This window comes from Pezoporus flaviventris, unplaced genomic scaffold, assembly GCF_033815535.1.
Source record: "Pezoporus flaviventris isolate CSIRO_AGI_PZ_B2104156 unplaced genomic scaffold, CSIRO_AGI_Pfla_v1 ptg000002l, whole genome shotgun sequence".
Taxonomy (NCBI): domain Eukaryota; kingdom Metazoa; phylum Chordata; class Aves; order Psittaciformes; family Psittacidae; genus Pezoporus; species Pezoporus flaviventris.
Window position 1 is genome coordinate 38550718 of NW_026892550.1, and position 17441 is coordinate 38568158.

A 17441-nucleotide genomic window follows, 5' to 3' on the forward strand; every position below is an offset into this window, starting at 1 on the left:
TTCAGCCTAAGTAGGTGAAAGGGAGAAGGGAACAAGAGAAAAGAATAATTACAATCTGGTCTTAATTGTTTCTTCTTTTCTTTTTAAGGCCAAAAGAATAGGCACCACTGCTAAAAAGCTGTTCTCTGCTCCTGCCTCCTTTTCTTTTTTCTTTTTTTTCTTTTCTATTTTTTCCCCCACTATTATTAAACTGTGGCTGTTAGGACGCTAACAAATAGCTTCAGTGCTCATTCTAAAAACAACAAAACTGACCCAAGAAGTTGGAGACATTCACATTTCCTATGGGCCTGAAATCTCCAGTTTCAAATAGAGGAGATCATGGGATATCAAAATGACCTTCTGAATTGGGCAGTGCCATTGTGGGCTGTGAAATCTCCCCACCAACCTCTGAATTAAGAAAAGAATGGCTGCAGCTTCTGGCATATTAGTTGCCACTCTAAATTCATTATTGCTTTGCCTGTCTTTTCTCTGCAAGAGCAGGGAAGGACATGCAAAGTAGAAATAGAAGTAATCTTCTATTCCTAATTTTGAAAGTACAAGAACAGAGCTCATAAGTACAACTCTAGAGTGGGTGCTCTCACCCACAGTGTATGTGCTCATCACGTGCTGTATGGGTTTCCCATCACATGCTCTAAAGGTTTTTCTGTGTACTCTTTCTCCATTTCCATGAACAAAACTATGGCAACTTCACATTTCAATATCCATAAGCAAAGCAAAAAGTTTCACATTTTGTAGTTTCCATCTTTCCACACATGCAGCTGAGTAACAGCTAGATGCAATGAAAGGAAGGCTGAAGGCTTGAAGTGAGGGCTTGAAGTAAAATAAACTACTTATTTGAGGCCATTTAGAGGTTTCTTCCCATTACCAAGTCTAGATACATTCTGGACACCTAAAATCTAAGAGGTTTGTTCTGGGTTCAGCAGCAAGCAAGTCCACTGAACTCCATGAGTACAGTAACTATGGATAGTTGCATACCAAGCAGAGGTGATTTTCTCCAGTAGCCATCTCTTACTTCAATATAATCGTACCAACAGAGACTGCTCTTGTAAAGGTCCATGGTGGTGAAGTTTAAAACAATCTGCAATCACAGAACACCTAATTAAATCACATGTGGTTACTAGAAAATGATCACAACAACATTCTGCAAAACTAAAGTCAGCATAGAAGGGTTACCTGTAACTGGAGTCTAACTACTTAGACACCCAGCCTCTCAGATTTTTATAGTAAGTAAAAGTTGTCTGGGAACATTAAAAGTTTTTTATTTAATCTTGAGGGGTTTCAAGACCAACTACTCATTAATTCCTTACAGGGAGCTTATCACTGAGAAATAAAAAATTGAGAATGCTAGTAAGGCAATATAATGTGTAAATATAGTTTTAAGTATGTTATTTGATAAACTTCCTGCCAATTCTTCTTCTGTTCAATTCCAACTATAATCAGCACTGACAGTTGTAAAAAAAAGTTATTTTGGTTTGTGTTTCCCTCTACTACTGTTTTGACAAGATAATTTACTTTCAGACAAGTTAAGCATTGACAATAGTGGAGAGTAATGCTGAAGACAGCATCACTAAAACAAATAGTACATATTCTCTTAATGACTCTTTATGAAACTATAATAAAGCTTTTTATACAGAAATCTGAGTTCTGTGTGTTTCTAGAACTTTTGAACTTGGACTTTAAGCACATCTGTAAATAGACATATTTTCAATACTTAATACCTGGACTATCCTAGACTGTTACATTATTCCACTTTGGTTTAGAAGTACTAAACTGCCATAAACTTACGCTTTTTACAAATACACCTAAATCCAATGAAAGGGCGTGAATTGGAAATTATTTTATAATATATGAGTGATTTTTAATCTTCTTGTTCGGAATTATCTCTGCAATTGCAGGACATGATCCTAAGACTGACCATATGAGCACCCAAGTGGTTTTATATTTAGCTTTGATCCCAGGAACTCAAAACTGAAACCTGCTATTATAAAGCAAACATGAATTGCTGCACAGTAGCAAATACCTTGCACTGCAAAATATATCTCCATGAAAGCCTATGAAGCAGCTGTGAGTGTTAGCTGAAAGGAGAGGAATTTACCCTTAGTCCAGCTGCAAGAAGGAAATACAACACCATAACTGGAACAATGGGCCCAGAGTGTCAGATGGGATGGTTTACTTCCACCTCCTCTGAAGGCATCAATTGTCTCTCCAACCACAACATAGTACATTATTAAACCAGATGGGCAGAACTTTTTCAGACTGTTTAATTTTAAGAAGATAAAAACTATTGGAGGAAGCTAATTTAAAGATAACAAAGCTTAGTTGTTTGGGTGCATAGATGGTAGAGAGTCACAGTAAGACTTCAAACAATGTAAAAGGGACGCAGTTTTTCACAGCAAAAGACTATGTGTCTTAACATTAGGCTAGCAGGGGTTTTCCTTTCACTTACTTTCCACAAAAAGTAACTAAATACATCCATATGAGCAATTACATTCTCAAGAATCCCCTTTGTTTTCAGTGGAGAATGGGAAGCTTTCTGAGTTACTCTTAAAAGCCGTATCTTCCTGTATCCCACAGGGCAGACACCGCAGAAGACCAGTGGAAGACCAAACTCACAGGTGATTCTATCCCGCTTTTACCTTTACTACCATGATGCCATGGGAAACAGAAAACATCTGTAAGGCCACACATAAAATCCAACAGCCAGAAGTCCTGTACAGTGAGGCACATTATGCTGGCAGCCACAGCTTTGTGGGATGAAGGTATGGGACAAGAAGCATGCCAAGGACCATCAGAACAGCACTGAATAAATGCATACTTGTTCTGATGGTTAAATATGGCCAAACATTCATATCCAGAAGCTGCTACCACATCCACAAAACCTGCAAAAGTGTTGCTTAAACAGCACTGTGCCTCTAACACTGTTCTCCACAGGCACATCCTGCAAGCAGCTTTGGTATGTCTTTAGCACATGCAACAAATATAGCCTGTCCTCTCTATTTGCTCTCTTCCTTCTGTCATTTTAGGGCCAAAAAGGGAGGCAATAATTTAGTCTCAGATCTATATGCAGAGAATGTTCTGCTTCAATGTTAGTTTGATACTTCTGAAATATATTTTATGTTAACTCATGTTCAGGTTCCCATTGGCACTCTGATTCATAAGGACCTATAACAATGAATAGCCGAATTATATTGCAGGCTTCCTTCCTGAGCTTAGGAATAAAAACGGACTAATGTGAAATAAGACACAAATGCTGTGCAATCCCTTCTCTACAATGCAATAGAAATTACAGTATAAATTAATATACTTAAGGAAAACATGTTCCTTATGCTGAAAGGTTTGCAATAATAGATATTCTAATATCAACTTTTCACACTTCTTCTAACTTACATGCACCCTTTCCCAGATGTCTAACCCACAAAACTTTTACTATTCAGGCAGTCCTTCAGGAACATGAACTGAAGAAATAAACAAACAAATACCACCAGAATTCAAAACCCACCTCCTTACCATATTATTCTCCATGAGAAATATGCAGATCTGGCTAAAAGTACAATTATTCATATGCCTTCCCCTGCTTCAGTTTTTTATTACATTTATAAGTGCTATTTGAATCTACCTCTGATGATGGCAGAAAGGTCCTGTATATTCTCTCATTCACACAGCAATTCTGTCTGTCCTTTGCAGACTGCTTCTTTTCTAATTTGTCCTTCAAATAAAGAAGCCTCACCAACTACAAAATTTTTGTTCTACTCAGCTCATCCACTTTGCAGTTCAGATTCCTTCTAAACTTTCCTTTTTTTCCTGAGTGTCTCAGACAGATAGCTCTGTATCCTGCTGTACTACTTGAAAACTCTACTGCCCGCAACAGTCTCCTTCTCTTTTTCCACTCATGCCCACCTCACCTCAGCAGTGCAGGCAAATGGATTCGCAAAGGGGAGCCTTTTTCTCTGCCCAGATGAGATGCAGATGGATGGTTTAGGTTCAGACCACCTTCCACATCTGCTTAAGCTAACCCAGCTGGCTCTGTTGGAAGCAACTTATGGAAGCCACACTCATGGAAGCTATAGCTCCTTCACTGGCTCAGCTGTGCAGAGCCTTGAGGTCTCTCACCAGTCCAGCCACAAGTTTTCCATTTTTCATGACACAGCTGAAACACCGTATTTCTCTGTTCTACGTTTGGAAATTTGCCTTTTTTAAAACCCTAGCTGCCAGGACAGAGTTGGGAAAAGAATGGTTTTACTTTGGTGTTATCATGCCATTGTTTCAAAAGTGCTGCTATCTAAATGGAAACCATTAAAATTTAATAAGCCTCCTCAATAGCCCCTGCCTTTGAAACTAGATGAGATAACCGTCACAGCCTTTTCTCACTCTGACAAGCCAAGGTATTTGATGACACAGCAATTCCTTAACATTGACCAGAATTCATTAGCTGTACATAGGCAGAACCCCCAGTCTGTCACAGCATGATTTCTGGTTGGGAACCAAACAAGTAGAAATATATTTAAGATTCTGATTTGCAATTCTGGAAAGCATTAAATAGAGCTAACCAAGGCAGAGCTTGTTCAAGGGGATAGGATGGCTGAAATTCTTCATAGGAAAAACAATCAATGGGTATTTGTCAGCACAATCAAGGAATTACTGCTTACACAGCAGATTCAGTTGTGCTACTGCAGCTTCTGAGAGAATATATCACGCCTCCTACTGCCTGGGCTAAGAAAGCTAAAAATATATTGTAAACACCAGGTAGCATTAAGTTTTCTGTAGGTGGCATTTTTCCCCGTGTCAATCAAGGATTTATCTATCTGTCCTATTTCATCATTCATGTAAAATACTAAGGAAAGTAATATAACTTACTCAAAAAGGTGAATTCAAAAAAACCACACTGGCACAGTTGCAACTCCCCATGCCAACAAAATTTCTACACACCAGAAGGCAGGGTTCATCCTGGCACAAGGCATACAGTATTACTAACATCATCCTCCCCCAGAGATTTTTCTGTATATAGATGTATTATGTACAAATCTTAAATCTTGAGAGCAAGTAAAAGGTGAATGAACTGCCTTGTTTTAGTAATAGGGATGAACACATTTTAGGTTGAGCTGCCAATTTATGATGCCTATCAATAAAAGGAATGCTACAGCTAGTGCATACCCCTGCAGTCCAATCCTTCTTGAATTTTACTGCCATCAAAGATCAGAAGTGTCTGTACTTGCAGAAAGCAGCGTCGATAGAAGTCCTCCAAACTATGGTCAAACAGCACAATGTAAAATCTCAATAAACAAGAGACAAGAGCTAGACAATCTGGACTGATGCTTTTTCAGTTTATTTTTAGGTGACTAAAGTGCTTACTGCCATTTCAGAACATGATGTGATGTACTTATACATACTCTAACCTCCACACAACATTCTCGAGATCTATCAGGGTCAAATCAGCAAACAAATGAACAAAAATTTAAATAATCTTGTATATTCCCTGTATAATGTGAATATTACCCTGAATGAAACACACAATAGTTAAGATTTAGAGCTCCTTCCTGCTATCTCCTATTCACATCAAGCACTTGCTGTAAATAGGTCTGTTATCTCAAGACAGACAATATCCTATGGGAACAGCACCGACAAAACAGACTTTTTGACATTAGCACAAACACCTTTAATTCATTCTTGCAGAATTATATGGAGACTATGAGAGCTGGAGGTCGGAACAGGGCATAACAGACATGACTCATCACATCAAATTTCAATCAGAACATTCTGTTAAGTCTTTTTCCCCATTTGGGGAAGGGGGTAAGATGGGAAGGGAGCCAGTTTTCTTACTTCAAGATAGGGGCTTTCTGCCATTAAGCTTTGGTACAGTGAATACAGTTCTAGTGGTGGTTGCAGTCTCAATGGTATTAGAAATGTATTGTAATTACACTAATATCCACAGATAGGTTTACATAAAGTTGGAGTATGATATGAATATGTAAGTGTGACCATTTTTGACCTCATACATTAATGCCATTTTCAAAAGCTAATAATAATTGTAGATGAACTCTACAATTTTCATTTTTTTTTTTAGTTCAGAATAGAGAAGAAATCTAAGCCAGTTCTGTTGTAATCACAACAGCATCTAAGAAGCCACACAAATCGTGGGGACATAAAATTACCTATCTAGATCAATCTGCATATTTTATGCAAAGTTTCTCTTATTCATCTGTTTCCATTTGTTCTTCCTTGCCAACCTGCAGAGCCACCCACGCCCTCTTAGCACTGAGTGTGTTTATTTTTCCTCCTGTCCCTGGCTCTTGCCCAGAGGAGGGCAAATGCTTTCCAAATGACTGTTTTCATTCCCCACAGTGGCGAATGCTCTTACAGCTCCACAGCATCTATTAGCACATTAAGAACATATATTCTTGGTATCTACCAGGACCCTGGTAGAAAAAGAAACACAGAATAAAGTAATTCAGTCAGGAGAAAATTATGTCCACTATGGAGTAGGTGACCACTTACAAAACTGACCGAAGGATCTGGGGGCAAATGCTGGATTTTCCTCTTTGGACTTTCCAGTACTGAGGCTGGTGTTAGGTTCTATATTTCACTCCTCAGGCTGCATTTGACTGCTTAATATCAGCCATTGGTTCTTGTAAAGGAACTTACATCCTTTTTTGCTGCCCCCCCCCCCGCAGATTTTGTCTCAGTGAAACTTCCCGTCACTCCCTCTCTCCTTTATTTTGAGGCAGGCTAATATTTGAGCCAATACTTTAAGATTCAAATAGCATGTTTTTAAAGCATATACAAGAAGATCAGGATTTGCGTTCAGTAGGATGGCACACTCCTCTCCCTAAACTACTCACCAAGCCAAGTTCCCTCCTGCCACTTTTCCTCCTAAAACTGATATCCAGGAAGTAAAACTATATGCACTAGAACTGATACCAGGAAACAGCTATAATGACACTTTCTTTACCCCATGTTCTTACTGTTTCACTTCAGAAACACATCATTCAACATACTGAGAGCTTCCTTAGGCAGAACCCAGCTATCAGTCCCACACAGCTCATTCAGCCCATGCTGAAAAAGAGATCATTCAGAAGCCTGAACTACTTCTTCCACCTTTACACTGAAGCACCAACTGAACTGGAAGCCAGTTTTGAAGAGATTTCATGATGCAAATGTGTAGCAGATTGAAATCACGCCTTCATTTCCCATGGACAGCTGCCAAATAGATGATGTGGTTCTAATGCCACAGACCAAAGTCAAGTCTATAGCACATAGTTCATGGTCTCATTTTTTATGGCATACCATGTTTTCAATTATTATACAAGCTTTAAACTTAAATGAAAAGCTGAATTAACACAACGTTTTATTTTGAAAATAGTATCTATGTTTAGCTGAGGGAATGCTAAAATACCTTCTCCCCTGGGGTCACAGAGATTCTCCATATGCAGTGTGTGTAGGAAGGGTAACCATTTGGAAATCCTGGAGAAGAAAAGTTGCCTGTAGATTCCTGCAGTGTTTCGCCACAGGCTGAAAGAAACAAAATACAGTAAAAATATAAAATTGAATGTGCCTAACAGAGAAAAATGCATCTTTTCAATATCTACTCTGAATATATTTAACTCACTGCGGATGCAGAATAGAAAACAGACTAGTTATTTTATGATTTGCTCAAAACAATGACTTTAAGCCATTCTGACATTCATTCCACTTTACACAGGATGTTTTTATTCTATGAACTATTTCACTTGTGTTCTGTCTGCTGACATAACCAAAATTACAGCAGTCTAAAATGTCACTGTTGTCAATCAACTGCAAAATTATATGTGTAACTTAACTTTGGTGAAAAAAAAGTTTGCCACACCATTAGATACCTCCTTTAAGAACTAAAACAAAAGTAAAACAAAGGTTGGCAAAGTATGACTGTCACCACACTGGAATTTCATCAGCGGTTTCACTTGCCCACGAGAGATTGATCTGACCTAAACTCATTCATTTATACTGGTATAGAAGACTAAACCCTATATTCAACAAAATCTCTTGTGACAGTGATTTGTAGACATACGAATAATAAAGCAAAGCAAATGTAAAGTCCTAAAATACTAAAGGCTTTTATATTCTTTATTATTGAAGGTTTTAGCACCCCTATCTCACTTGTCAATCATGCTCCTAGCTGCTGGCAGACTGGTTAATAATTCTCTTCACACTAAAGTATAACATTGAAAACTCCTGCCATTCTCCACGACTGAAACTGATCCTGGTAGGGTGTCGCACCTCAGTCAGTCATCTTTTTTGACCTTAATCAATTTGGTTTCACCCACCGATTTTGCAGGTGTGATATGAGAGACGTGAATTTGAGAGTATTATCCCATGACTGACAGTGTAATCAGATCTGCAGTGCTTTCAAATTACAGTGCTACCACTGCCAGCAGGTGAACTACTGTATCATCAAAATCTCAATGAATTATAAATGATCTGGAAAATCTTTAAATAAATGGGTACAAAGGAAGAGATTGCTTATGACAAAGACAGACAACACAGCTGTAAAGGCTGTCTTGTTAAAATGAGTCTAAAATGTAATCTGACAACCATACCATAGGCATAATCTACATTCAATCCATTAAATATACTCTCTGACACTGAAATGGTTATTGTGATGAGGAGAGAAAAGAGAGATTGGTGCAGGCCCCCAAAAATTTAATAGCTAAAGTCACCATCACAGTGTCCTTTAGGAGTGAAACAGAAAAAAAAAATTCTTTCCCTCCCCTCATTTAAAATATGTGGGTTTATCTTTTCAAAAAATGCAGGCAGATGCAGCAAATGACACATAGAAAAAGGGTATTCAGTGCTAAATAATTATTTCTGTACAAAGACTTTTCAATGAAAAGGCTATATCCATAATTAACCATAATTTATTTTTAACACAGCGATGAATGTAAACTTAAATAAATTGCAGAGTACCGTACTGGGTTACCCCAGCACTAGTGAACTGTATCGTAGCTTACAATGTGTCTATAAAGCGCTTAAGAGAAGGCCAAGAGTAAAACTGCAGTCTTGTACAGAGGTAGAGCAAAGCAGAACCCAAAGAGCAGATACGCTCTGCAGCAGATGCACTCATGACTCAGGAGATCTGTGAGAATCTAATTATTCCACTCACCACTTTTAGAGCCCTCTCTTGATCTTCCCCCCATGCATGGCTTTATTGAGACTACATGGCATCAGTGCAGTCTCATGAGGCATATAACCATACTTCAAGATTCTTTAGTACCCCTTCTGTGTGCTCTAGCTATAACTATTTCACCAACACTACTGTTACTAGGCAAGCCTAGAGCAGATGATATGATGAGAGACGGGGAATATTGACAAATATTGATTATGAAGTCATGTAATACACAAGGTGAAGTATGTAAGCAAAATGCCATCAAGGATGTGACATTTTGGTATGACATGAGATATCAGATCAAATGCAGTCCTGCAATGACTAAGAGAGAGAAGAAAGACTCTGGCATAACCAGCCCTTACTCTACTAAAGTCCCTAGATTACACCATTACAAAAATAAATACGTCAATGAATTATGCATAATAGCATTACAGTTTTGAAAAAAATTCAGAACTTTTCTTTCTTATACAGAGTGCAAGATTATTTTCTCCAGAACAGTAATAATACTCCAAGCTCCATATACAGAAGTTGTATATAGCCTTAAAACTACGGATTTTAAGTGTAAACGGCAACACTGAACATTTTGTTTTTCTAGGAATTATAAAATAAAACTACTTAATACAAAAAATTATCTTGTATCAGTATTAAATGCCTGGGAGAACTCTATCAGATCTAAATTTTCATAAATATATATATAAAATGAAATTATGGGAAGCATACAAAAACTGTAATTGGGTAACTTCTAAGAATTAACAGAATTTACAAAATATGTTTGGACTGTACATTTTCTACCACATTTATAATTTACTTTAAAACTTCTGGTGTCTCAAGGGAATTGTAACAAGAACATCTTATATCAATCAATAGCTGAATTAATTGTCTATGGAATCTGAGTTCCAGGTTGGCTTTCAGAGCCACTGTGGCAGGGTGATACTTGGACATTTCTTGTTTACAAGCACATTCCAATGCAATGGGTCAATGGTAGTTGGAACAATTAAAATTCTGTCACTAGAGAATGTAAGTTTTTCTCTGTAATTGGACTGCGGCAACTACAGTGTTTGTGATCAGACTTATAAAATAGTATATTACAAACATCTGACAGTCCGCTAATAATGATGTTCACTTTAGGAAAGAAATGTAGAAGGAAATTAGTGGTAAGAGCCACTTACTAAGAACTAATTTCAGTATATTTCATGTCAGAAGAAATTAATCACAACTTCAGTCTTACACACCTCTAATTTATAAAGCATCTGTATATTTTTATTCCATTGTTGATCATTAACATCACCAATATTTTCTCTGACAGTTTTTTCCTCCCTTTCAAATCTTATGCCTTACATCAATTTTACTAGGCTAGACCACTTGCAAAAATGCTACTTCAGCTCTCCCTCTCACCCCCCACATTCCAGTCAGAAAAACAATTTCCTATCTATTTTACAGCTTGAGAAGGTTAAACTTCTGATAAACTTTTCTTTGGTAAGGAAAGGGAAAATATTTCTGCATCACCTTGTAAGTATTAGCAATGGATGCAGGCAGCAAGTAGATTGCTTACACAAAGCAATTTCTACCAGTGAATTCTGCTGCAAGTGTTCAATTACACAGCCTGTGTATAATACCTCTTTGGGCTGGCCTATGCAAATGGCCAAGTTCCATTAAGGATTATAGTGAAATCTACCAACAACAAAGCCCAGATCCTCCAGGACACTTAGGGAACTAACTCTCATTCCTTTGTCCATCGCATTAGCAAATACATACTCTTGTACACTGTTAATTTAAGCTTATCCTTTCCCAAAGAGAATTAAGAACTTTACTACCTTTTACTCAGTCTCAAGTCTGTACAGCTATACACATATGGCATATAAAGCTGCCACAAACACCTAAAAATATCTGGTGCTGATAATGTACTTGTTAAAGAAAAAAAAACAAACCCAACAGTTTACTACAACGCACTGTCTTACTGTGGACTTGACTCCCTTTTATAATTATAGGGAAATGGTCTTAAGCTAAGAACCTTAATTAATAAAGGCTGACTTTTAAAGGTGAACACTAGAGATAGAAGCAATTTAAGCCTGAGGAACAGTGATAACAGCACATAAAAAGAGCCTTCATCTGCTCTTTTCCACACAAACTATCACAGACCCTGGCATTTTTAAATTTGCTGAACTTCGTCCCTTCCCCTTCTCTTCCTCTGAACAGCCCTCTCCTGCCAGTGTGAGCCTCCTTTCCCATCTACTCAGTCCCACTCTACCCACTTATTTCTTGTCCGTTCTGCCTAAGAGTATCCTACTTCATCATAGAATGGTTAGGGTTGGAAGGAACCTTAAAGTTTATCTAGTTCCAATTCCACTGACATGGGCAGGGATGCCTTCTACTAGACCAGGTTGCTCAAAGCACCATCCAGCCTGGCCTTGAACAACTCCAGGGATGGGGCAGCCACAGCTTCTCTGGGCAGCCTGCGCCAGTGCCTCACCATCCCCCACGGTAAATAACTTTTTCCTAATCTAAATGTACCCTCTTTCACGTTAAAGCCATTCTCCCTTGTCCTGTCCTACACACCCTTGTAAAAAGCCTCTCTCCAGATTTCTTGTGGGCCTCCTTTAGGTACTGTAAGCCTTCTCTTCTTCAGAAGAACAAACCCAGCTCTCTCAGCCTGTCTCCATAGCAGAGGTACTCCACCCCTCTGAGCATCTTTGTGGCCTCTTCTGGTCTTGCTCAAACAGGTCTACATCCTTCTTGTGTTGGGGGCCCCAGAGCTGGATGCAGTACTGCAGTGGGGTCTCACAAAAGCAGAAGAGAGTGGGAGAACCACCTGCCTTGACCTGGTGGTCATGATTCTTTTTATTCAGCACAGTACACAGCTGGCTTTCTGGGCTGTGAGTGCACACCGCCAGCTCATGTTGAGCTTCTTGTCAACAGCACCCCTAAGTCCTTCTCCTCAGGGCTGCTCCGAATCTATTCCCTACTCAGCCTCTACTTGAGCTTGGGATTGCCCTGGCCCAGGCACAGAACCTTGCACTTGGTCTTGATGAACTTCATGTGGTTTGTGCTGGCCCTCCTCTCGAGCCTGTCAAGGTCCCTCTGGATGGCATACCTTCCCTCCAGCATATCAACCACACCACAGAGCTTGGTCATCTCCCCTATTCTCCTGCTCCTATAAAACTGCATATGAATTTTAAATCAACTATAATTTCTATATAAAAATAGATGTGTTGAAATTTTTGTAGCTACACCAGAATAAAACATATTCTATTACTCCATTAGACAGTCTGAAAATCACTGTAATACACCCAGCCTTGAAGTTCAAGACCTGTTCTCAAATGCCAGGACAGTCAAAATTCAAAATCAGATTGGCAGAGAAAGGGAACTCAACTTAGTTGCTTGCTTTCTCCTTATTAATCATTGTGGAACGTTAGTCACTGTTAAAATGTAGCAGTAATGTTTTTTCTTTTGACAAAATTCTAAGCAAAAGTCAAAACCAAACCAAAATTACTTTTGATAGTTTGTTGAGTCCTGGCACTCACTCAGCTGATGAAAAACAGGTTATCAAATCTCATGCCTTGGCTTCATCAAGCTCAAAATATGTTGTTTTTCTTCTTTTTCAGTAACTAAACCCTTTCCTGAATAATAACCCTGAATATCCTGACTAGCTAAAACAACCTGGAAGGCTCAGCTGCCTCACTGCTGTGAAGATCAGCTGTATGCTCCAGCAGCTCTGTGCTCAACTTCATGGTCACAGGCCCCAGAAAATGCATCCAGCTTCTTGAACCAGAAACTGCTTGCAGGAATAACTAGAATTCCAAATAAGACATGCACAATGCCATAAAATCCTTTATCAAAGAACTGTGAATCTCCGTAAAACACTCATTTATTTAAGTTATGTTTTCTGTACTTTTGTCACATTGCATTGTCCTGTGATTCAGAAGTGATAGAAAACTGGTACAGTGGTGCAGTTTGGATCTAGTGTGAGAACAATGCTGATAACACACCGATGTTTTCAGTTGTTGCTAAGTAATTCTTACCCCAGTCAAGGACTTTCCAGTCTCATGCTCTGCCAGTGAGGAGGGGCACAAGAAGCTGGGAAGTAGAGACAGGACACCTCACCCAAACTAGCCAAAGAGGTATTCCATACTACAGCACATCATACCCAATATATAAACTGAGGGGAGTCACATGGAAGGGACTGGTCACCGCTCGGGTTGGGTTGAGGATCGGTCAGTGGTTGGTGAGCAATTGTATCATGCATCACCTGGGTTTCTCGGGGTTTGTTTCTCTCTCTCTTTTTCCTATTTTGTTATTGTTATTATTCTATTTTACTTTATTCCAATTATTAATTTGTTCTTATCTCAACCCCTGATTTTTACCTTTTTCTGATTCTCCTTCCCATCCCACTAGGGGTAGAGGAGGTGAGGAATAAGTGAGCAGCTACATGTTACTTAGTTGCTGGCTGGTTTTAAACCACAACATACATTTAAGGCAACACAAATGAACACATGAAACAATGATGATGTTACTAACTTTGAAATATTCACTGCTCTTTTATCATAAGCAGGCATCATGATTAACAAGTTTTGTCTGAAACAGGAAATACAGCACACCTCCAAAACCAACACAGCGTCAGCGATTTTACTGCTATATGCTACAGTGATCACATGATTCTTTTCATAAAACCGAAAGCTTTACATCTGAATTTTCAATCTCATTATTCCCTGGAAAATATATTATACCACAAGTACTTTGCAACTTTCACAGAGTTGCTTTCTCTATTGGATGTTTAAGTTTGTGCCATATTATTCAGTTATTCAGCTTCTATTAAAAATATTAACCAAAAAAAATATCATGGTAAATAGTGTGCTTTTTACAATTCATAGCAAAATCTTTTGACTTTTTCTCTCTTTTAAAAATCACTTTCTTTTACAGACTGGCTCATTTATGTAAGGCTAGAAAATCAATGTCTTTCATCCCAAAGTTTGTCCAAGGGAAGAGTCAGAAAAGGAGCATGATCCTGCAACCACCATTCTTTTTTTTTATCCTTCTGACTCCTGTTCACAAGTGCTGAAAAAAAATAGCTTACTTTTAAAGTCCACATTAAAGCTGAACAACCATGGGTTTTCAACACTGCGAAACTAGATTTCAACAAGACTTTCAAGCGTTGAAAGAAATAATAACTCATCATTACACATTTTAATGAATTATATGAAAAGGACATTTTCTCTGAACAACTTTTGAACATTAGGTCAAAATGCATACTGCATCTTTTTCAGTTGACTGAAAGTGCATGTTAGAGTATTATATTTGCACTAAACAGCCTAGGCTGCTTTTTTCCCCCTATCTTAAAGATATCAATGTGATCATAAGATACTAGCGACTTCTCAGTTTTAATTCTATAGACTATTTTTGCCTCCAATATTTGTCTTTTATCAAAATATGAATGTATGCTCTGTATTTATGAAATTGTTGCTCTCTGTATACTCTTAATAGAAATAATACTGCCAAGAAGAATGACATTGTTCAAATACCTCCTGTACGAAAAGGAAAGAGCAAAAATTATTCCAAAAGGAACAACTGTTAAAAGAAAATATGTTCAAGTGTTTTCTCCTCTGGTAGGCCCAGAGGCACTGTGCATGTTCTCATTATATACAGGTTATGATTCAGTGTACTTACAGCACAAAGGAAAAACATATTTCAGCTGTACAGTGTACATTAAATGCACATCACATGCCCCAGATCTTCAGCAGATCCCACTGCTGCTGATACAAATTTGAAGCAGCTCCATCACTTCAGTCCTGATCTCTCTTTTTAGTCCTTTTGTATTGATCAGGTGGTAAAGAGTAGCCATATATCTGACTTAAAACAGTTACTGAGACTTCATCAATTCCCATGAGGAGAAGGAGGGCTGTAACCTATGTGGCACAGAGCTCATAAGTCTAGCCTCCTACAAGGACCTTGCTCGCTAATTCTGGTGGAGAGATGGCACTTCTGAACTGCTTTGATTGACACCAAGTATTAAAACTGGTATCAGCCACAAGTATAGCAAGGAAAGTAAAACCTTTTGCTTTGAGATTCCCACCCCTCTGCCAACATTTAAAGAACTAGCACTAGAGAAGAGCAAGAAGCACAGGGTTGACTCCAGATTACTCCAGGCTTGCCACTGATGTCTCCGAGACAGTAACTCTACCCCAACATTGTTTTAAGATGAAACACTAACATGCATTGAAATTATAGGATACTAGAATTACGCAGAACATATTAAAATACTAAATGTATCTGTTAAGACTGTAGAAATTTTGTAACAATATTAAGCAGATAATCCATAAAAGACTTTAGAACTTAGTTGTCCTGGCTTGTTATTTGTCAAATTTTCAAAAAATATAATGTTTTAGCTCACTGCAATAATTTAATTTACTTCTTCTGCACTTTACTTAAATTCAAATAAGGGCCCAGTCAATATGCAATCCAGAAATGACATTAAACTTTTGGGGTTTTTTTTAGTCATTGAACAGCTAAGTAAAACAAAGACTGAAACGTCATGGAACTAAGTGTGGTTTCATGCAATTTATCTGTCCTTAAGTGTCTTGCATTCCAGAGACCTTATCTGTAAGATTTTTTTATGATTCAGTTCTTGAACTGCCTACATCAGTTGCCAACATGAAAGCAAACTACTGAGCAGCTGACTCAAAAAATTTATTGTTCCTCTTGAACAAGTTAAACAGTTGCTAGTATGTGGGTTTTGTTTGTTTGTGGTGCAATACCTGGACATCTATACAGCTTTCTTGCCTGTGCAATATCTCCTTTACTTAGACGAGTACGCTGGCCAATGGCAGGTCGTATACCATTATCATCACGGGAAGGGAGAATGGTATCCAGAAACATGCCCCTAAAAAAAATAAAAATAAAAATAGACCCCAAAACCCCCTATCAGGTTTCTGTCATAAAACTGAGTTTTATGAATGTATAATGCTATTTTGTAAATCTAAAGTTTACATCTGGCATAAATAAGACGGTAAAACTTTAAACACAGAAAACGTCATAGAAATTCCACAGGTTGGGAAATTTTACGCAAAGTTATCAAAAAAGAATCTTCTTTCAGTACATAATTAACACATCAGCTTTTATATTTCTGTTAGACAACAGGAGGGAAATCTCTTTCTATTGTTAAGACTGGACATGAGGAAAATTTTTCACAATGAGAGCAACCAGCCACTGGAATAATCTCCCCAGCGAAGTGGTGGATTCCCTAACACTGGGCACTTTTAAAGTCTGGCTGGACAGGGTGCTGGGACCTCTATTCATGCATTGCCTAGAAAGACTGGACCAGATAATCCTTGAAGTCTCTTTCAATCTGCTATTCTAAGATTCTTTGCTTGAAGACTACACAGGAAAAAAGCACTGCTGTTAAGCTGTCACTATATTGAAAAGAATTAATCATAAAATTATAGAATAAATACATACATTAGGCCCTATCACAGAATTCTTAATCACAGAGTTACTATTCCTTATAAAGGTTTTAAGGGAAGTCTTCAAATCTGAATTACACATGTAAAGAGAGCAAAAGTTAGGGACATTTGCCAGTCTTTGTTCTGATCAAGGGCTCTAGTTTCTCATGCTGTGCCAGTGAGGAGGGGCACGAGAAGCTGTGAGGGAGCGGAGCCAGAACAGCTGACCTGAACTAGCCAAAGGGATATTCCATTGCACAGAACAACATGCTCAGTACATAAACTGGGGGGAGTTGGCTGGGAGGGGTTAATTACTGTTTGGGGATGGGATGGGCAACAGTCGGTGTTTGGTGAGCAATTTTATTGTGCATCACTTGTTTTTCTTGTGGTTTATTCCTCTCTTTGCTTTTCCTTACTATTATTATTATTGATGCTATTATTATATTTCACTTTATTTCAATTATTAAACTGTTCTTATCTCAACCTGATGGTTTTACCTTCTTCTGATTCTCCTCCCCATCTCACAGGGAAGGGGAGAGTTGAGCGAGTGGCAGCTTGGTACTTAGTTGTGAATTGGGCTTAAACCAGCACACCACCGATTTTTAGTACAACCTGAAACTGATGCTATTCATACTTAAAGAAAACAACCAACTAACCAACCAACCAATCCTCCCTTAAATGACTTAGCACTTTAATAAGGGAATAATCTGTTACACTTTTAATACCACATGAACAACATCACTGTGCATGACTAGAATTTTACGATGTTTTGTGAGTTCTACTACTTATCTGGGTGAATAAAGTCTAACAAACAGCTGGCAATATGCCATAGTGAGCATGACTTATGTGTTCAAGATAAATCGGTGCAAATC

The 17441-nt window shown here is 38.2% G+C and overlaps 1 protein-coding gene across 6 annotated transcripts in view; it reads right to left on the reverse strand.

Moving 5' to 3' along the window:
- TLL1 (tolloid like 1) overlaps positions 1–17441 on the reverse strand; it is a 131249-nt gene that overhangs the window by 34009 nt on the left and 79799 nt on the right. For all 6 annotated transcript variants that reach the window (XR_009747244.1, XM_061475447.1, XM_061475427.1 and 3 more), the window contains 3 exons: positions 15886–16010; positions 7391–7506; positions 976–1078 (listed from right to left, as the gene is read on the reverse strand). Coding sequence is in view for 5 of the 6 variants with exons in the window: in XM_061475447.1 (XP_061331431.1) it covers positions 976–1078; positions 7391–7506; positions 15886–16010 (344 nt within the window). In the remaining variant the exon portion in view is untranslated. The remainder of the gene's footprint in view (positions 1–975; positions 1079–7390; positions 7507–15885; positions 16011–17441) is intronic.